Raw genomic sequence first — 23,047 nt, forward strand, 5'->3', positions numbered from 1 at the left:
TTCATAACAGGGACACTCAAACCATCTCTTCTGCCTTCGCTTCCTTTGTTTGGAATCAGAAGAAACATAGGATTAGCAAGTCTAAACTATCAATGTCATTAGATGCGGGAGGTCTCAAATTTCCGAACATCCTGTGGTATAACTGGGCAACGCTAGCTAAGTTAGTTATGGGGTGGCTCACCAGATCCGACTACTTTACCCCTGCTGTAAAACTTGATATTATCACACCTCTCAATGTGGCTTATTTACCACATGCTAAGCTGGCGTCCCTTCCCTCCCACATCTCTCAAAGCATACTATTTTGTGACCCATTAAGGGCATGGTGCAAGATGTGTAGATTTTGGAAAATAAACCAAGCGGGGTCCAAATACTTACCTATACAAGGAAACCCTGAGTTTATCCCGGGTTACACTACCAGAGCATTCCAGGATTGGCAAAACTTGGGACTGACTTCCATTGCACAAATGCTAAACGCCTCCACACTCCAGGTCCACCCGTTTCAAAATTTGAGGGAGACCTACGGTATCCCATCCAATACTATGTTTGCCTACTTTCAATGCAGACATTATGTTCAATCTCTCATCACATCTAGCCAAATCACGAACACAAACTCCATCATAGACAAACTATTCCGACTTACACAACAGGGATCACACTCCATCACCAACATCTATAATGCATTAGCAGCCCACCTAGAGCAATCGGTCCTACAGACAATCTATAACAAATGGCAAGAGACAAGAGGCATCATAATTACCCTACCAGACTTGACAGAAAGCTTTTCAAAAGTCCGTATGACCACTCTTTCTGCATACTCGAGAGAAGCCCACACCAAATTACTCCACCAGGCATACATTCTTCCAAAACTAAGAGCTAAAATGGTTCCGCAGGCGGTGGACAAATGTACCAAATGCTCCCTTGAATCTCCAGACCTTACACATCTTACCTGGGATTGTCCCAAACTCACCAAGCTGTGGGGCAAACTAAAGTTTTGGCTCCAGAAGGTGTTGACTGAGAGGGTTGACTTAACACCATCCAACATCATTTTTCTGCATGATTTTGAGGTTGCACCAGGGCGCCAGAAATTTCTTTACTCTGTGATACTCCTTACCAGGAGGTTAATCCTGCAATACTGGGTGTCCGACAGAGCTCCTCCATTTAAGAAATTACTACACACCATACATACACAGGTACTCTTAGAACAAGCAGATGTGCAGGGAGATCTAGAAAGGAGAATCAAAGCTTTTATTCGTAAATGGGAACCTTACCTTCTATATTTATCTCCACAAGTGAGAGATAGGATTCTGTATCCTTTCCGTAACTCCTTATATATGATGGAAGAAAATCTTCGTGGTAGATGGTGTCCAGCCCCTACTGTTGCTACATTATGATTGTATTACTTCCACCTCACTTCTAGTCCAGGAATCTGACACTATGCAGACCTTGTGAATCTTCCACATCTCCCTGTGTTGCCTGTGCTGGGGTGTGGGTCTCCCCCCTCCCCTCCCCTTCCTTCACCAGTCACCCCTTCCCTGGAGTGGAGAACTTAACTAGGGAACTTCTTCCACTCCACGTTTTGAGATATGTTATATTATGTTAAATGTTTTTGTAGTTTTATTTGTTTAAAAATTAGAAAATGATGCTGAACTCTGTGACGACATGGACACTAAAAGACTTTTGGTGACGCTCTCCCGCACAAACGGCTTGAGAGATCTTATGTACCTTATGTATTGTTTATTTTTTGCACATATCTTTCCGTGTTGTGATGGAACCAGCATATACAAAAATAAAGTTTAAAAAAAAAAAAAACATATAAAATTTACATTGATTATATTGATTTTTCCTTCTCTCAATAAAACATTTTAGGTAAAATTGTAGTGGGACTGTAAGAATCTGCTTACTTAACTAGTGTTTTCATTAAAGGTGTAATGCTCGTGGGATACTCCTCTATCAGACCGAACTCGGCCATTAGTCTTGTTATCCCGGGGTCGAGCCAGAATGATAGAGAATATCCCAGAGCATAGAAAGTTAGTAAGATGAGGAAGGCGGCACTCACCACCGGCAGGACAGTTCCTAACGGCAACGGCAGAGCGGTCCAAGGACAAACCACTAGAATGGTCAGGCAGGCAGGGTTTTTCAACAGCAAAGCAGTCCAAGGGTGCACCACTAGAATAGGCAGGCAGGATTTGGCAACAGTAAAGCAGTCCAAGGGTACACCACTAGAATGATCAGGCAGGCAGGGTTCTGCAACAAAGAGGCAATCCAGAACAGCAGGCATTAATAAGCAGAGTAGTTAGACAGGCAGGGTTCAGCAGCAGTATATCAATCCAGTAATTAAGGGGTATAGCAGGCAGAGTAGTCAGACAGGCAGGGTTCAGCAACAGTATATCAATGCAGTATTTAAGGTGGTATAGCAGGCAGAGTAGTCAGACAGGGATCATACACAAATAGGCAAGTGGGTAAGAGTTCACCATGACCCACATTGTAGATCCTCTCAGCAGGAGTAAAGCGTTTAGAGAAAAAGGCTACAGGGTATGACATGGAAGTCAAAGGATCCCTTTGGGTAAGGACTGCTCCAGCCCCTATCTCAGAGGCTTCAACCTCTAAAGTGAACTGTAGGTCAGGATCAGGATGGCACAGCATAGGAGCTGAACAGAAAGCCTTTTTCAGACAAGAGAAGACATTTATAGCTTCAGGAGGCCAATGTTTACTGTCTTTGTTCCGTTTTGTCAATTCAGTGAGAGGAGCGACTGTTTGTGAAAAGTTCTTTATAAACTTGCTGTAATAATTGGAGAACCCCAAGAACCTCTGTAATTCCTTTAATTAAAAATGTCTGCAAAGTCTGCGTATACTGAAGGAAGGTTTGGAGGAGTCTGTATACTGGCTATGGGAATGCGGAGCAGAGGAGTAACTTTAGCAAGGAAGGAGTGGAAACAGGAGGTACCCCAGGAGGCCAGTTGTCCCTCAGCCTAGTCGAACTGTGGATTGTGTACTAGAAGCCAAGGATGATAGGCTGTCCTGGGAAATGAATGACCTCGAACTGCAGCTGTTCGGTATGAAGGACTCCTACAGTCAGGGTCAGGGGTGCTGACTCAAAATGGATCAAGCCTGAACCGAGGGGGGTGTCATCCAGAGTAGTTATCTTGAGACAATGTCTTTTCTACAAAAGAGGCAAACCAGCTTGAATCATGAAACGGTGATCCAGGAAGTTTCCAGCTGTGGACAGTATTCTGAAGGAAGGTAAGGGTAACAGGTACCAGGATCCAAGACGAGTGAGGGGATTTAGTGGAGATCATGCTTAGTGGTACCCCTGTGTTATCCCCTAAGCATTGGCTTTTCCCTGCCGAATGTCACAGTCCTTTGGTTGGTGGGAGTTAGATCCACAATAAAAGCATAGTCTCAGTCTCCTTCTTCTCTGTCTTTCAGACTCTGAAGGTTTGAAGGAGGAGAGATCAATGGGTTCCCCAACTGAGGTAACTGGATCTGCTGAAGGGGTAGAGGATACTGCCAAAACCGGACGAAGAGGAGGACGGGAGTATTCCAGAGCCATACATACACAGCACACTCAAGCTAGTGTAGAGAGAGAAGGTAGAAAAAATGATGTTTAATCCTATTCAAATATTCTCAGGTCTAGTGAGCAGATATAATGATCTGGTGTGGTGCTTACATTGAACCCTCAGAGGCACAGTAGTGAATAAGGTCCCTCATATGTTTTTCCCTCTCATACCTGGTGCTGCATAGATCAGAGAGTTCCACAGTGTCTATCTATGTTGGTACTCTGGGACCATGGGCTACATGCAACTACCCTATTCCATTCTGGACATCTAAGAGGACGGTGGCAATTTGACAGATTTGATAGACACAGATCACAGATGGATCATAAAAGCAAATCTGTGCGACCAGCCAGGTAACGACTCCTCCAAACAGGGACCAGACAGCGGACGACAGGCACTGAATCCCACAATCTTCTTCCGGGCGATAGTGCAGCAATAGAAATCTCTTATTATGTGAGGAGAAGTGTTCCAACGCCAACAGCTCGAGTTGAATATGTAGACTCTCCCTTGATACCATCTCAGCTCGTGTGCCACTCCAGATCTCCTCCAAAGAGCCAACAGTAGACCCCCGGATAGGGGCTAAGGTAGGCAAGGGAATCTCACAAGCACCCAGCCGCACACAGACCTTCGGATTTGCAACAGGATGCGGGCTTCTTTCTGGTAGTGCTTCGCCACACCACTTAGAGAACTCTGTATTCACCCCTCTTTGGTTCCCGGAAAACTCCAACTCTGATGCGGGATGTCGGGAGGTATTCTCCGGGGTAGCACTCTTATGCGTGTCAGGAGCGACATAAAACTTAGTATCATCTTCCGTACCCAGGGGACTGATGACCGATATGAGCTGGTCTAATCTACTCATCAGATTGCGGTCATATTCTTCAAAGAGGGTTAATATAGCCATGTGAGAATCCTCCATGTTCATACCACCTCGTGGCAAGGCCGCACTGTGTAGTCCAGACAATAAACTGAGACAATAAACTGAGAAAGCGCTCCTGAATCTTCCTCCAACTTGTATAACAGGGTTTTAGCTAAGGGTAGCGTATGTCTGCTCCATTTATGGGCTATCAGGTCAAAAGGAACCCCCAATCTATATTAAAGCCGGGAGCTACTGTTCTGTGCGTCCTGTCACTTTGGCGGTTAGCTCCGCCCCCCATATATCTTTCTTTTTTACATAGAGATGTTCAGGTGATATTTCCCTGTCAGCTTTATACAATTATGCTGCATCACTTTCAAGTGATTTAAGATATAAGTATTATGTCCCTTTTAAGGGCATCAGAATGAAATTATTATTTTCTTTCTGAATAAGTGTATTACTTATGGGTGTCAATATGAGATGTAATATTGAAGTTATTGATTAAAACAATAGAAACAAATCATGTTAAAGGAAAACAAACTTTAATAGCAGTGTTAAATTATTCTCTTAGGTTAAAGAAACATATTTTTGGTTAGCTGTTTAATTGGTAGTGGAACGACCATGGATGTAGATGTAGAAAACACTGGTTTTCAAACATATCCTCGTGCCTCCCTAACAAGCCAGATTTTGAGGTTATTTGAACTAAAGCACAGGTGAAATAATCAGCTGATGAGTAAACATGGTTATTTTACCTGCTCTCACCCAAGGTAATCCTGAAAACCTGGCCTGTTAGGGAGGCCTGAGGACCAGAAGTGATGTAGAATAACGAGTCTGTGCTGATGCTGAGGTATTGATCAGTGTTTCCCAACTCCAGCCCTCAGGGACCTTTACCGCAACCGTGGGCCCCCAGATGTTTTGGAACTACATTTTCCATGATGCTCAGACAGCCTAAAGAGTGTCTCAGCATGATGGGAAATGTAGTTCCAAAACATCTGGGGACCCAAGGTTGCTGACCCCTGCTTTACAGGCCAGATATTCATTATACCTTAATTAGAGCACTGTTCTACAACTGAGGATAGCAGGGTTATACAGAGAGTGGTTGCCTGCAGAAGTAGAATTGAAAAATATTACTCAACAATTGAATTTGTTTGTTCAAGACCTTCTAATCAGTAACAGTCTTGTACTGTGCATCGTCTCTAGAAGTACAATAACATTGTAAATAATATGACTTACTCATGTATTATGCACATTCCCTCCTTTGATTGTCATGGCCTGCATAGTGAAAATATATAGAAGGGCGCTAAAAGCACTAAGTGTTAAAATCAGGGAATTCTATTACCTCAGTGGTTCAGTGTGGTTAAACTCATAGGCAGTAAACTAGACAATTCCTCAATATAAAAATGAACACAGTTCCGAATCTAAAATTGAACAATAATAACAATTCAATGTGGTTTAAAAATATATTAAAAAATAGTCATACAAAATCAGAAAAAATCCAGATATCCTAAAAACATACACAATAGCGTTATTGATGTGCAATTTCTTTAAAGCACAAATATATATTCAAGTTCATGTTTGTTAAAATGTTTCAGTATTTACTGGACACCAGATTTCAACTTTGTAACTTTTTTCTGTTATATAGGAGCAGTTCACAAATCTTCGTTAGCTAACACCATATTTGTAATCCTCCTAGCGTAGTGCATTACAGTGAGCATGGCTAGCAGTGGCCAACAACTACCATACCTTAGTATTTTCAGGAGTCCTTTCCATGATCCTGCTACCCTGGAGATTCCTGCGAATCTGGGTTTTTGATTCTCCATACGTGTAGTAGTTTAAGTTTATGGCAAAAAAATTAAAATATTTTGAATTTTTCTTATATTCTTTAAGATTTTGATTAGAGAATCTGTCTAATTCTGGAGACGTCATATTAAAATTCCCTTCCATGACAAAATTATCCCCACTAAAGGGGTATACCTTACATTTGATCTTTTCCCAGAAATCAATGTAGAATTTATTCGGGCCATATATGTTGAAAAATGTGAATTTAATATTCCTAATTTGTATTTGTAATAAGATCTATCTGGAATCGAGGTCCATCTCAACTTTTATAATATTGTAATCTAATTCATTATTTAATAAAAAGGCAACCCAACATTTTCTGCTAATACATGGCACGGCTACAACCTCACCCACCCATTTTGACTTCAATTTAGCTGCTTCTATAGCATTAAGATGTGTTTCCTGTAAATAAACAACGTCGGACTCAGCCTTCGCCAACATTTTGATTATAAATGTATTCTTCATAGGTGAAGCAACCCCCCCAACATTCCAAGATAATATTTTAAGATTTTCCACCATAGTGACTATATTAGTATTTAAAATTATTTTTAGACACTATGTGAAAACACGGGGGGGGGGGAGAGTAAAGGGTGGAAAGGGGAGGGGGAGAGAGAGAGAGAGAGAGAGAGAGAGAGAGAGGAAAGAGGGGAAAAAAAGAAAGGGGGGGGGGGGGGTTAAAACCAAAGTACACCTTATCACATTACTTACAGTATATTTCCTATGCTTAGCACAATTGGTACTTGGTATAAACCATAATTTAAAATCAAAAAGTTGATTTGATAGTTGATAATCTATACATTGTGCCCTTTCTGGCTAGAGTACTAGACCAAATAATCTTTTATTTGGATGCAATAAATTCCTTAATTTCTGATACTTCATTAAAGACTAACTTAGTTCCATTGTCAACAACTATGATTTTTGCAGGGTATATCATGCGGGCTTAAACTCCTTTATTAATTAGTTGGGTACAAGTTAGTGGCGGAGGTGTCGGGGAGCGTTGGAATAGGGGTTAATAACTTTATATAGTGGCGGGGATGTGGGCGGGCGGCAGATTAGAGGTTAATCATTTTTAAATAGTGTTTGGGATGCAGGAGGGTGCCGGTTTAGGGGTTACTAGGTAGTTTATGGGTGTTAGTGTACTTTGTAAAAGTTTAGTTATGAGTTTTCCTTTAGTTATGAGTTTTGGGAAACATTTTTGTTACACAAAATCCATAACTACTGCTCTCAGATGGCGGTATGGATCGTGTCAGTATAGGCTGTAACGCAAGCATTTTAGCCTCACCGCACAACCTGTAATACCGGCGCTATGGAAATCCCACGCAAAAACTTCATTTTTTTAAAAGCAGGATTCATGTTGCGTTACAGGGTAAAATGTTTGCGATATAGCTATACCGACACAACTCGTAATGGCTGCGTTACTGTTTTTACGCTGAAATTGCCATTTTTTTCATCGTTAAAACCGTAACGCACAACTCATAATCTAGGTGTGTGTGTTAGCTGTGTGCATTGACTATTATGCAGACAAGCAACTTACTATGCATATAGCTCTGTTTTTAAAGCTACTGCTCTGTTCTTCTTCAGACATTGGTAGTAAAGGAAGATTTTCAATGGTTTATATAAACCTAGGACCTAGTGCCTCCTGCAATAATAAGAATTTGTATTATATTAGATATATACATTTGCTTGTTATTTATATCTAATTTCCAGTGATTTGCACAATTATATCATGATTATTATTTTTTTTAACTAAACTAATACAATATTTTTAAATAAATTATTCTATTGTCCTTATATTCTTTCATTTTAAAATAAATGTAATTTCAACCAGTGGACACTAGATGGAGAATACCATTTTAAAAGTACATTAAACTGCATTGAATTCACATTAAAATATTTAATTATGTATAGTAAAAAAAAAGTGTGCATTCATTATTTTTCCTACCCTTTCTGCAATAAATCTTTGTAAATGTGTGTGTTTTTTCCTGCTGCTGTTTGTCATATTTCAACTGTGCACTGGTATAATATTGATATTGGACACCTTTGATAAGAGAAGCAAACCTAAATATAAAGTAAAAGTATAGCAGTGAATGCAGCATACAATGCAAGACACTTCTACTGGAGATTGTATACTAGCAGACCAAAGTAGAATGTAGTAAGTGAATTAGGTAGGTCAATTCAGTCCAGTAAATTGCAATCTGGAAAAAATGGCACTGCTAGGCTGGTCACACAAGCTCCATCCAGTATAGCAAGCAAGATAGCTGAAACAAGAGGTGCTGAAAGGCTGAAGAAACCCGGTTACATCCATTAAGAGTAGAATAAGAAACTTTTAAAACCCATGCTATACAAAACATGGGGCTCAATGAGGAATCGCACACAAAGATAAACTGAGCACAAACTGCAGATTCATAGAAACAGTGCAGATAATAAGCAACATAGTGTTATACCCCCAGAGAGGCTGAAGTGCATACTACAAACATTATTACCCCAACTCTTCAACTAAGGGTAGCCCCCCCCCCCCCCCAAAAAAAAGAGTTGCTAATAAAGCTAGATATGTATTCAATGGTTTTACTGTAGGGAGTTCTCATTTTCCACTTCTTGCATATTTAACATAAAGATGCCAGATCTAATGTTGATTGTCAGAAGGACCTTAATGGGCTATGGATTTTAAGAATAGTAAGTAAAGTGTTTGTATGTTTCTTCTTTTGTTTTTTTCTTATGCTGGGAGATTTGGAGGAGTATTGGGTGAGTGTTTGTGATGAGGAAGAGAGAGTTACCAATGAGAAGTCTATTGGGGGGGAAACGTAGTGGTGTGAATGTTTGAGATTTGTGACATAGATAGTCATGGTTAGTGTTCAATTGTGGTCTTGGGACATCCATTACTTGAAATAACTATGGATGGGAAGGGATTATGTCAACATTGTTACGATAAAGCTGCAGTGCAAGATAATGGGTTTGACGATTTAGAGCTATGATTAAGATGCCATGTGGGAATCGGAACAGCTTATTTAAAGTTAAAATGTGGTAAGGATCGTGGTGTTTATAGTTAAATCACTGTGTGTGGGGGGGAATAAGGTTTAATGAGGTTTAACAATTGATGTTATGGTTAAACTAGGGCTTAAAGGTCGGTAAGAGTCCACGGTCCATTACTCCTAGGAATTATACTCCTGACCATTAGGAGAAGGCAAAGATCCCCAAACTTTCAGAGCCCTTAAAACCCCTCCAACTTTATTGGAAACTAGTCTTGTCTTTGCCTTCTTAGTAGGAAGGTGAAGAAGGGGGGTGCTCCAGGTGTTTATGAGAAGGATGCTCAGACCGACTTGAGGCCCAGTATCCCCTCAGAGAGCTACTGTTAGGACAGAGGGATGGGATGTCTTGATTATGAGTAGTGGCACAAGAACACCTTATGGGAGTTAGTTGCAGGACTTCCACAGGTATCGCAGGGATCTGTCCCTAGCCTCCTCCTGTTTGTTCATTGTTATACTACATATATTTAGATCCTCTGCTGTATCGTGTACAGCACTAGATTTGGCTATCTGCTGGAAGCAGTTATTTCTGCTCATGCTAAGTCCAGTAGTATGGGTGCCTATCAGGCAAATGTTATTCATGCTTTTGACGCTTGCTTTAGCCTCTGGTAAGGGGGTAAGCTTTCATTACTTCCAAAAGCTGCTTTATTCGGGTGTAAGGTGTCTAATTATCCTGCCTTTATTTTTATTTTTTTCAAAAAGCTTTATTGAGCATTGAAAAGATATACAATGCATAAAAAAGTAAAATACATTGTGGACATCTAGTACAGTAAGTGATTCAATATATAAATTATATTGCTGCAATCATAAGCTGGAAGCCAAAAAGGTCTCATGTCAACGGGTAATTTTTATTTATTTGAGCAGCTTTTTTAAGGAGTCTCTGGTGAAGAGTTTTCTAATCAATTAAAACTCTTAAAGACAGCTAATGCTTTTACTTGTGATGCTGCTGTTGTTCTTATTAAGATCAATGCTAAAAATATAACACTAGCAGTTTTGTCTCTTCTCGTAGGGCTTTGTGGTTGAAATCAGGGTCTGCTGACATGGTTTCTAAATCTACACTTCTGTTTCCTCATTTTAAAGGGAAGGTGTTGTTTGTGTCTTGCCTGGATGTCATTATTTCTATGGTGAGGGGGGAAAAAAAGAAGTCTAAGGGTAATTCTAGGATTTTTAACCACTTTCGACAATCTAAGGCCCAGAAGTCCTCCTCTTCATCATTGAAGCAGGGTTCTTCCAGTTTTTCCTGGAAGCCTATCCCTAATTGGAACAGGTCTAAATAGCCCAAGAAGCTTGTTTCCACTACTAAGTCTGCACGGAGGTGTGGTCCTCGATCCAGATCTTATTATAGGGGCAGATTGGTCTTTATCAAGGGGCTTGGTTTCATTCTGTTTCAGATCCATGGTTTCTGAACATTATTTCCCAAGGATACAGAGTAGGTTTCATTTGAAATACATTTCTTTCACCTCTTATTCTTTTACCAAGGATAATAGCCAGGATCAAGCTGGGGTTATCATCAGTAATCCTGATTGCTCCAACTTGGCTTCACAGGATTTGGTTTGCAGTTCTGCTGCAGATGTCCAGTTGTCCTCCATGGCCTCCTCCTCTGCGCCACACCTTCTGTCTCAAGGTCCATTTTTTATTAGGATCTAGAATCTCTTACCTTGATGGCTTGGAGACTGAATGCTTAATTTCAAGGCAGAACGTTTTTTTTCTGATTATGTAATTTAAACTTTGGTTCAGGCCTGTAAACATGTGACAAGGAAAATATATCACAAGGTATGGAAGGCTTGTATTTCCTGGTGTGGAACATGGGTTAATTTGTCACTCTTTTAGAATTCCTAGAATTCATTGATTTCTTCAGGATGGTTTGGATACGTTTTTATCTGCTTGTTCTTTAAAGGGACAGATTTATGCTCTTTCTGTGTTGATTCACAACAACATTGCTAAGTTTCTGGATATTCAGAATTTTATCCAGGCCTTAGTCAAGGTTAAACCTGTGATTAACCAATTTCTCTGCTAAGCAATCTTAATTTAGTTTTCAGAGTTTTGCAGGTTCCTCCTTTTGAATACAGTATATTATTGGATATTCAGCTTTTGTCCTGGAAGGTCTTGTTTCTTTTGGCTATATTTTGGCTAGAAGAATTTCTGATTTGTCAGCTATTTGTTGTGAGCATTATTATCTTATTTTTCTTCAGGATAAGGCAGTTTTGAGAATTAAGTTTAACTCTTTGCATAAGGTGGTTTACATCATGGAAACTAAGATGAGGTTAACCCCTTAACGACTCAGGTCGTAGAGGGTACGTCTTGCACAAGCTGGACTTCAAAGACCAGCGATGTACCCTGTACAACATTGGGGTTTAAAGCGGCTGGAAGCGATCCTGATCGCTTCCAGCCGCTTTCCGGTTATAGCAGTGATGCCTCGATATCGAGGTATCCTGCAATAACACTTCTTCCCCCTCCGGTGCAGAGAGAGCCACTCGATGGCTGAAAATCGTTGGTGGGTGGGAGCCAAAGTGGGAGGCGGGTGGGCGGCCATCGATGGCTCTTATGATTAAGAGGCGGCGGTATCGGGGCGTGGCCGCCGGGTGCGTGCACGGGGAGGGAGCGGATGGGAACCGCTGCACTACAGAAAAAAAAGAAAGGGGGGAGGGAATGGGTTAATAAGTTGCGAAGGGATCTGGGAGAGGGTGGGGGGTGGTCTTTTGGGGGGGGGAAGCTACACTACAGAAAATAAAAAATAAAATTAAAAATAAATATATTTTTGTATAAACTGGGTACTGGCAGACAGCTGCCAGTACCCAATATGGCACCAAATAAGGTAGAGGGGGAGGGTTAGAAAGCTGTTTGGGGTGGATCAGGGAGGTTGGGGGCTAAGGGGGGGACCCTACACAGCAGCATATGTAAATATGCTTAAAAAAAAGAGATACCTTTTTATTTTAGTACTGGCAGACTTTCTACCAGTACTTAAGATGGTGGGGACAATTGTGGGGTGGGGGATGGAAGAGAGCTGTTTGGGAGGGATTAGGGGGTGTGATGTGTCAGGTGGGAGGCTGATCTCTACACTAAAGCTAAAATTAACCCTGCAGGCTCCCTACAAGCTACCTACTTAACTCCTGCACTGCTGGGCATAATACACGTGTGATGTGCAGCAGCATTTAGCGCCCTTCTAATTACCAAAAAGCAAAGCCAAAGCCATATATGTCTGCTATTTCTGAACAAAGGGGATCCCATAGAAGCATTTACAACCATTTATGCCGTCATTTCACAAGTTGTTTGTAAATAATTTCAGTGAGAAACCTAAAGTTTGTGAAAAATTTTGTGAAAAAGTGAACAATTTTATTTATTTGATCGCATTTGGCGGTGAAATGGTGGCATGAAATATACCAAAATGGGCCTTGATCAATACTTTGGGATGTCTTCTACACTACACTAAAGCTAAAATTAACCCTAGAAGCTCCCTACATGCTCCCTAATTAACCCCTTCACTGCTGGGCATAATACACGTGTGATGCGCAGTGGCATTTTGCGGCCTTCTAATTAACAAAAAGCAACGCCAAATCCATATATGTCTGCTATTTCTGAACAAAGGGGATCCCAGAGAAGCATTTACAACCATTTATGCCATAATTGCACAAGTTGTTTGTAAATAATTTCAGTGAGAAACCTAAAGTTTGTTAAAAAATTTGTGAAAAGAAAATCCCCTACCGCTGGGGCTTCACGGTCAGCATCATTGCAACCAGTGGCAACACCACGGCAGTCTACAAGAATCAAGATGATCTCCCTCGCTTCTGCGAGGCACTGCAGATACACATTCGGACCGGAGATCAACCAGCGGATGGCTCTACATTGCAGATCCCCCTCAGGAACAGGACAAAGCCTTCTGCAGCAGTCTCGGTTAACCGAGACAGTCTTAAACACCCTTCCTTGGTGACTGTCACTGATGATCTGGAGGAGTCACATCAGACAATGGACAGCATATCTTTGCAGTCCAGGCTGGATATCAGCCCATGAGACATGGCTTCAGGTCGTATAATGTAATTTATAAGATTGTATTTCTAATGCTGGGTTTGATGGCGGGGATATTACCCTAAATATCTGTTTTATTGCTGTTGTTGCTTAGTGTTATCATAATTTTACTGAGAGCACTGTTAAGTTTTCATATATTTGACACCCATTTGAGTTCTTTTTATACAACAGTTGATTGCAGTTTACTTCTTTTCCATTTTTATTAGTACATAGAAACTCAGAGGTTTGGAGATCAACTATTCCTTAGTCATATAGGAGGAGTTGGGGCCACAGTGTAGACGAGAGGCGCTTAACCCCCGACCTGCTCACTTACACATACAGAGACAGCACATAAGACGCATACCTCACGCACACTTTAGAAAGTACATCTATACATAGGGAACATGCAGCCACGCTCCCTCAAACTAATAACCATAAACGCAAAGGGTCTCAATAGCCCTGAAAAGAGGTCCGTCGCGTTTACGCAATTACACAGAGCTGGAGGGGACATTATATGCGCACAAGAAACGCATTTTAAAAAAGGGAGAGAACCAAGGTACATCACCCACAAATACAGAACTTATTACTTAGCATCAGGCAACTCAAAGAAGGGTGGAGTGGGTATTTTTATTAGAAGCATGATCCCCTTCCGGCCTAGTCAGGTGTTAAGGGACCCTAATGGCTCATATCTGCTGTTGGTGGGAACACTATATAACTCGTATATCACAATAGCTAATGTATACTTGCCAAACCAAGGGCAACACATAGTGTTTAAACAGCTGATACAGTCACTACTGGAACATACAAGAGGCATACTGTATGTAGCGGGAGATTTTAATCTCCCACTAGATCCTTCTAACGACACCTCAACAGGAACGACGAATATACAGCAGAAGGTAATCAAAGCTATTAATGCACAGCTTCGTTCATTAAGGTTACATGATGTGTGGAGGTCAATACACCCAGAAACTCGCGATTATACCTTTTACTTGCACCCACACCGCGTCTACACTAGGATAAACTACCTCATAACAGATCAGCTGGGTCTTTCCTTAGTAAATGGTTCCAGCATACTGCCAATCACATGGTCAGACCATGCCCCAGTCCAATGCACATTGGATTGGCCAGACATACCCACGCGGCCCTACATGTGGAGACTCGACGAACATGCGCTAGAGAACCCCCTACACAAGCTGGCAATTGACACAACTCTGAAGCATTATTTCCGAGAGAAGCCCCTAGGAACCCCCTAGATGCCCTACCCACCTCTACAACCTGGGAAGCACATAAATGTTTGGCAAGGGGAGAGTTCATAAAACTCAAAGCAAGGGAGACCAAACAAAATAGGCAGTTCATAAACTCCTCATTGTCTCAGATTAGATATTTGGGAGTCAGAATTAAAAAAGAACGCCTCCTCCACTACAATATTAAAATCCCTGACTGCAATCAAGACTGAGCTGAATAACCACCTTATTAAAGATTATCAAAGAAAGGCGTCAATTTTGCAGCAAAAATACTTTGAAATGAGTGACAAAATAGGCCCCTCACTTGCTAAAGCACTAAAGCATAAGCAACTAAGAACACATATTTATACACTGACAGATGCGACAGGTTGTACACAGAAAGACAGCGAGAAAATAGCAGAGACATTCCGACGGTATTATGAAACACTTTATAACATCGACAACAACAGTTCACAAACCGACATAGACAAATACCTAGAAGACATTCATCTACCCACCGTCTCTCGAGAGGACACTGAATACCTAGATAGGCCGATCACAACTGAAGAAGTTAAGGCAGCTATTAAAAATATGCCAAATGGGAAAAGTCCAGGACCAGATGGGCTAGGAGTAAAATACTACAAAACATATACACACCACTTACTGTACCCCCTAACATCCCTTTTTAACTCTTCGCTACAGGAAGGAGGGTTTACAGACCAGATGTTGGAGGCTAACATAACTGTCCTCCCCAAGCAGGGGAAAACTCCAGATAGGCCAGAGAATTTTCGCCCGATATCGCTCCTTAATGTAGATATAAAATTCTATGCTAAAGTATTAGCTAACAGAATTAATAAATTCCTCCCTGCTTTAATACACCCAGACCAAGTAGGGTTTGTACCAGGTAGGGAAGCACGAGACAACACGCTAAAGGTGCTACAACTGGTAACGCATGCCCAACAACAATGCACACCCCTAACACTGGTCTCGACAGACGCCGAAAAGGCGTTCGACCGGGTACACTGGCCTTTCCTGAGAGCGGTCCTGATTAAAATGAAATTTAGCGAGACCTTCATAAGGCAAATATTCGCGTTATACAAGAACCCCACTGCAAGAGTGAAGGTGAATGGCCTGTTATCTGATGGATTTTTTATCAGAAACGGAACCAGACAGGGGTGCCCTCTCTCGCCGCTCCTTTTTGCCATATCAATAGAGGCGCTGGCGCAAAAGATTAGAGAAGACATGCAGATCTCTGGGATACAGACCAGATCATGCATACATAAGTTGGCTTTATACGCGGACGATGTCCTGCTGACACTGACCAACATAGAGACATCCCTCGCCAGAGCTCTAGACACCTTTAATGAATACGGGCAATTCTCTAATTTCCACCTTAACGTAGCGAAGTCAGAAATACTGAACATCACATATGACATAAGGGAGCTAGACACAGCACTACGCAGCTGCCCACTGAAGCTACAAAAGGACAGGATGAGGTACCTGGGAATATACGTATCCCCGGATCCCCAGATTGTTTTCCAAGCAAATTACAAAAGATTAGAGACGGCGCTGGTAACAGATCTGTCCAGCTGGAAAAACAAGTACATTTCTTGGGTTGGATGGATCAACGTCGTAAAAATGAATGTGATCCCTAGACTGCTTTATTTGCTTCACACCACACCAATTCCACTCCCAGGGAATTATCTACAAAAATTGCAAAATTTAATTGAACAGTATATCTGAGGAGGGGTTAGACCCAGAGTAGCCAAGAAAACATTATACATGCCCAGGGACAAAGGTGGCCTGGGGGTCCCAAATATTCAAACCTACAAACAGGCGATCACACTAAACAGACTACTGGACTGGTGCTCTAATGACACTAACAAACAATGGGTTCGATTGGACTGTGACATACTAGACACAAAGAATGCAGGCCTAGGAGCCTGGACCTTAGAGAATGACAGACACACAGCGATGACAAAGTACCCCTTGTTAGTGGACTTTTGCACAGTGTGGGATAAGATAACAAATACTACAATGCACATATCTACCAAGCTTTCACCACTGACACCCATATACCAAAATGCTGCACTGCCATGGAACCGCTTAGAAAACAGGACAACTTTTGACACACCCTTCAAGGACTGTACTATCATGTCATTGACTAATGGACATAAACTCAAAACTCTTCCAGGCATTGTAGAAGAGATGCCCAACATAGCAATGAACTGGTATTCACATACACAATTAAACCACTATCTCACGACGCATAGACATAGACACTGCCTAACCAGAACACTTACTACATTTGAGACTCTATGCATAAAAAACACACCAACAGCCCACGCAACCTCCTTGCTATACAAACTTCTCCTTATGGATGACACACAAGTACTCCCCTCTTATACAAAGGCGTGGGAAAAGGAATGGCACACTGAGATAGCACATGAGGATTGGCAGATAGCCTTCCAAGTGACTAAAACAGCCTTGGTCTCCATGAGAGTGCAAGAATCTAGCTACAAGTGTCTGGTGAGGTGGTATCTCACTCCCAGCAGGTTGCAGCGGATTTACAAACAGGCCTCGGGCAAATGCTGGAGAGACTGCAGGGCACACCAACACACATTTGGTGGGATTGTCCCAGACTGGACAATTACTGGGTTGAAGTACTTAGCCACATGGAGTTAGTCTTGGGGAAAGCTGTCCAAAACAGCCCAAAAACACTGTTATACCTATCGCTGCCCAAGCTGGCTTGCAAGGCGGAAAATGCATTGCTGTTGATCATGCTGAATGGGGCCAAACTATTGATCCCAAAACACTGGAAATCCAGAGTAACACCCACCTTTGCGGAATGGCAGAAACAAGTAGACACACTGATACATCTAGAAAGATACCACCACGTCCAACAAGGTACTGTAGACACACATGTGATAATGCTATAACGGTGGGCAACACATAGACAACGAACAGCGTAGGTTATCCTAGTTGATAGCATCAATATCCTGACTCCTTCTAGAGCTTATTGTTGGTGAGAGCTATACAATGCCAGGCAATATATTTGCTAGTAATCTGTGATCTTTTAAATGTGTTTTCTTTCTCAATACAGTTGATGTGCCTTTTGTTCATTTTTTCATTTTTCCCTTGGACCCTAATAACCTACATTTGAGCCAGTAATGGCAGAAGAGTAACAGGCATAGTGCACCCTTGACCTATTGGGACTTTAATTATAAAAGTGCACTGAGTGTGCATTATGATCTCCTAAGAATTTATCTGCAATATAGGATGTGTGTAAACCACTATGTCTCTGATAACCCTAGAGGGATTGACTCTCGTGTGTGCATCACAACTTGAACTGTTATGTTATTATGTTTTTCTCCCTGAATGTACCATGGAAAAAAGTTGGAAAATATGTAACATTTGATTATATACTAATAAAGCTTATTTGGGGGAAAAAAAAAAAATAAATTATGAAAAAGTGAAAAGTTTTATTTATTTGATCGCATTTGGCGGTGAAATGGTGGCATGAAATATACCAAAATGGGCCTTGATCAATACTTTGGGATGTCTTCTAAAAAAAAATATATATATACATGTCAAGGGATATTTAGGGATTCCTGAAAGATATCAGTGTCCCAATGTAACTAGCGCTAATTTTGAAAAAAAGTGGTTTGGAAATAGCAAAGTGCTACTTGTATTTATTGCCCTATAACTTGCAAAAAAAGCAAAGAACATGTAAACATTGGGTATTTCTAAACTCAGGACAAAATTTAGAAACTATTTAGCATGGGTGTTTTTTGGTGGTTGTAGATGTGTAACAGATTTTGGGGGTCAAAGTTAGAAAAAGTTAGTTTTTTTCCATTTTTTTCCTCATATTTTTTTTTTGTTGTAAATTATAAGATATAATGGTATATTTAGAAAGTCCGTTTAATGGCGAGAAAAACGGTATATAATATGTGTGTGTACAGTAAATGAGTAAGAGGAAAATTACAGCTAAACACAAACACCGCAGAAATGTAAAAATAGCCCTGGTCCTTAAGGGAAAGAAATTGAAAAATGGCCTTGTCCTTACGGGGTTAAAGAAGACAGACGTCCATTGTGTTCAACCTATACAGATCCTACCTGATTTACAATAAAAGCTTCAATTGAATTTAACTTAATCGAATCAAAAGTTGACCCATTTAATACAAGCAATCATATCCCTGAATTCTGTTTCTAGCCAGACATGTATATTTTATTTTTAAATATATCTTAGGTATTGGCAATAACTCCTTAGGCAATGAGTTCCACAATTTTATTGCTCTTACAGTGAAAACAAATCTCATTTACTCAAGCTTTAAATTGTGACCTCTTGTCACAAACAGTTTTCTTTGAATAAACAGGTTGAATAAACAGAGCTTTCACCAACTCTGTATATGAGCCATGAACATATTTATATAAAGTAATCATATCACCTCTCAAACATCTTTTTTCTACAGACCCAGTTTGTCTAATCTCTCCTCATAGTTTAAATTATACATTTAATTATTAGTTTTGTAGACCTTATCTAAACATTTTCTAACTCTGCAATGTCTTTTTTTGCGATTTGTCCCCAGAACTGCACTCCATACTCAAGGGGAGGTCTTACCAGGGATTTAAATATCAACAGACTTTTGTTTTCCTCCCTTGCATCAATGTCTCTTTTAATACATGAAAAAAGGGGTTAAGTGTGTGTGACACAAGAAACCTATTTAGATCCACAAAAGAGGGTTTGTGTAGGGTGCTAAGTGCTAATAATAATGAGTAAGTAGAATGAAAAGAAAGCACCAGTTACAGCACTCACTTAAAGAAAGTATGGAGGGTAAGAGCCTCTACAACATAAAATATAACTTTTAATGATATCAAAATCAAAAATCCGTAGGAGACGGACAACATAAATAGCACACAAAGTTAAAAATGGCACAAATAGAGGCCTGCATGTAACAACCGTGTATCAATATGAATACTAAATAGTATCAAATGTGTAAATGCACTAAACCAGAGGGAACATCATCCCAGATTATAACTGAAAAATGTGAACAGCCCTATGAGGGATACCCAGTAAATAGCCCTGACAAGTTAGCCTGAGACCGGATGTGGAACAATTTTCACACAAGTGGATAATACTTAAAGGTATAGTATACTATAAGATAAGGGAATAAACCCAAGTCAGTTAAACAAATAATATATAAAGTACTAAAGAGCTCAGTTATAAGACTAAGTTATATGTGGAACAATTTTCACACATATAGGTTGAATACAGCAGGTGGCGGTCGTCTGATGCGCATTTCACCGTAGCTTTTTCAAAGGCGAACAGAATGCAGGGTTGCCTTACCTTTAAATAGCGTAAAGTGACCAATGATTATGGGGTATAACATCTACGCCCATATTCTAACCTATCCGGTGAAGCAAGGACCAGATTGGTCCTACCGGTCATGTGACCGGTTCATGTGGTGCAAAGAGGTGACGACAGGCTTCGAGTGTCCATCCTAATTGGTTACAAATTGGGGGAGTGTTGATCACAAAGTAAGCAAACGCATTGTACCATCAGGAAGATGATGATCGACACAAAAAATACACCCATTTAAAGACTATTGGTTGAGAGTCAGGGGTGTGTCGGATACAAGCTAAACACTATCGACTAGATTACGAGTTTTGCGTTATGAGTGAAAAAGCAGCGTTATGGCTCTTTTTCACTAACGCTGCTATTATGAGTTTTGCAGATATATACCGCACACTTTTTTGGCCGTAACACAACGTAACTACCGCAGCTTTCAAAAAAGTCCTTTTTCAATGGGACTTCCATAGCGCCGGTATTACGAGTTTGCCTATCCGGCCAAAAAGTGACCGGTACAGCCTATACCGTCAAGATCCATACTGTAAACTGAAAGTCAGTAGTTATGGGTTTTGCACTACAAAGCTGTAGCATAAAACTCATAACTAAAGTGCTAAAAAGTACACTAACACCCCTAAACCGAGGCCCTCCCGCATCGCAAACACTAAAATAAAATTATTAACCCCTAATCTGCCGCTCCGGACATCGCCGCCACTATAATAAACATATTAACCCCTAACCCTCAGCACTCCCACGTCGTAAACACTAGTTAAATATTATTAACCACTAATCTGCTGTCCCTAACATTGCCGCAACCTACATTACTGTTATTAACCCCTAATCTGCTGCCCCCAAAATCGCCGCCACTATACTAAAGTTATTAACCCCTAAAACTAACCCTATGTCTAACCCTAACATTCACTAACTTTAATATAATTAAAATAAATCTAAATAAAAATTACTATCATTAGCTAAATAATTCCTATTTAAAACTAAATACTTACCTATAAAATAAACCCTAAGCTAGCTACAATATAACTAATAGTTGCATTGTATCTATCTTAGGTTTTATTTTTATTTCACAGGTAAGTTTATATTTCTTTTAACCAGGTAGTTACTAAATAGTTATTAACTATTTACTAGCTACCTAGTTAAAATAAATACAAATTTACCTGTGAAATAAAACCTAACCTGGCTTACACTAACACCTAACCTTACACTACAATTAAATAAATTACATTAATTAAATACAATTAACTAAATTACAAAAAACCCCCACTAAATTACACAAAATAAAAAAGAAATTATCAAATATTTAAACTAATTACACCTAATCTAATAGCCCTAACAAAATAAAAAAAAATAAAAACCCTAGCCTAAACTAAACTGCCAATAGCCCTTAAAAGGGCCTTTTGCGGGGCATTGCCCCAAAGAAATCAGCTCTTTTACCTGTAAAAAAATACAAACAAACCCCCAACAGTAAAACCCACCACCCACACAACGGACCCCCCCCCCCCCAAATAAAATCCTATTTAAGAAAACCTAAGCGAGAAGTAGTAGAGCGACGATGAACAACAAATTTGATGCTCTAAAAGATGACGACAGTGGGGATCATGATCAAAATGAAGAGAACGGCACACAGAAAGACTGTGAGAAGGAAAGAAATGACAAGGACAAGTGCCAGACATCCTCCAGGAAGAAGTCTGTTGTGCCAGGTCCAACTGAGCACCCCTTGCAGTACTACTACACCTTCTGGTATTCGCGCAGAACCCCAGGGAGACCTACCAGTTCCCAGAGCTATGAGCAGAACATTAAACAGATCGGTACCTTTGCCTCTGTGGAGCAATTTTGGAGGTTTTACAGTCACATGGTATGCCCCGGGGACCTGTCTGGACACAGTGACTTTCACCTTTTCAAGGAAGGGATCAAACCAATGTGGGAGGATGATGCAAATAAGAATGGAGGGAAATGGATAATTCATTTGCGCAAAGGCCTTGCATCCAGGTGCTGGGAAAACTTGATCCTGGCTATGTTGGGGGAGCAGTTCATGGTTGGAGAAGAGATCTGTGGGGCAGTTGTCTCTGTACGTTTCCAGGAGGACATCATATCTATTTGGAACAAAACTGCTAGTGACCAAGCAACCACAGCACGGATTCGAGATACTCTACGCCGAGTCCTGAATCTTCCACCCAACACCGTCATGGAGTACAAAACACACACAGACAGCATCAAGGACAAAACAAGTTTCCGGAACACAAAAATTACATTGTAAAAAAGGGGGATACATTTCCCTCTCTGCCAGTTTCTTTCTTCTTTTGAAATCATCACTTAAATCCCCACACAGTATATCCCTATGCTGTGCTAATACAAACGTTTGTTGCCAAATGGCACAGCAGAACTCAAGAATCCAATGTGTTACTTGCCCCTTCTGGTAGAGAGTAATGCTGGCCTGTTTACTTGTCCAAGGACTCCACAACAACTGCTGCCCTCCAATGAGAAGAAACATCAGTTTATTGTTAAAAGATTTTGTTTTTATTTGGTTTTGTTTTATTATGGGATGGAGGAAGATCGGTATTACCCCACTCAGTAAGAAACAGCCTTGCAAATTGTGCCCAATCCATCACAAGCTAACCTTTCTTCCCAGTGTTTGCCTTGTACTTTTTCTTCAGCACTTTGTTCATTTCCTTTCATGTTTTACGCAAAGGATTTTGTGCATATAAATATTAGAATCATATCAGACCCATTCCTGAAATTGGAGTATTATACCAAATGTCTGTGTATATAAGAAATATGTATGACTGCTGTTGTACTGGAGTACAATTTCTCTTTGCAGCATTGCCATCAAATTATTGGGTCTCTTTAAAAAAAAACAAAAAAAAAACCTAAGCTCCCCATTGCCCTGAAAAGGGCATTTGGATGGGCATTGCCCTTAAAAGGGCATTTAGCTCTTTTTCTGCCCAAACCCTAAGCTAAAAATAAAACCCACCCAATAAATCCTTAAAAGACCTAACACTAACCCCCGAAGATCCACTTACAGTTTTTGAAGACCGGTCATCCATCCTCAACGAAGCCGGGAAAAGTCTTCATCCAAGCGGCAAGAAGTGGTCCTCCAGACAGGCAGAAGTCTTCATCCAGACGGCATCTTCTATCTTCATCCTTCCGGCGCGGAGCATCCTCTTCTTTCCTCGGCTCTTGAAGAATGAAGG

At 40.7% G+C, this 23,047-nt stretch overlaps 1 protein-coding gene across 1 annotated transcript; it reads left to right on the forward strand.

Moving 5' to 3' along the window:
* The first annotated feature begins 21,395 nt into the window (after nt 1–21,395).
* Nucleotides 21,396–22,722, forward strand: LOC128651916 (eukaryotic translation initiation factor 4E type 2-like). Its single transcript, XM_053704881.1, has one exon. The coding sequence runs from the start codon at nt 21,409–21,411 to the stop codon at nt 22,111–22,113; it is 705 nt and encodes a 234-aa protein (XP_053560856.1). The 5' UTR covers nt 21,396–21,408; the 3' UTR covers nt 22,114–22,722.
* The last annotated feature ends 325 nt before the right edge of the window (nt 22,723–23,047 follow it).

Source organism: Bombina bombina, chromosome 3, assembly GCF_027579735.1.
Source record: "Bombina bombina isolate aBomBom1 chromosome 3, aBomBom1.pri, whole genome shotgun sequence".
In the NCBI taxonomy this organism is placed as follows: Eukaryota; Metazoa; Chordata; class Amphibia; order Anura; family Bombinatoridae; genus Bombina; species Bombina bombina.

Coding starts and splice junctions, on each gene's coding strand:
- LOC128651916 (XM_053704881.1), top strand. CDS start 21,409: ATGAACAACAAATTTGATGCTCTAAAAGATGACGACAGTGGGGATCAT.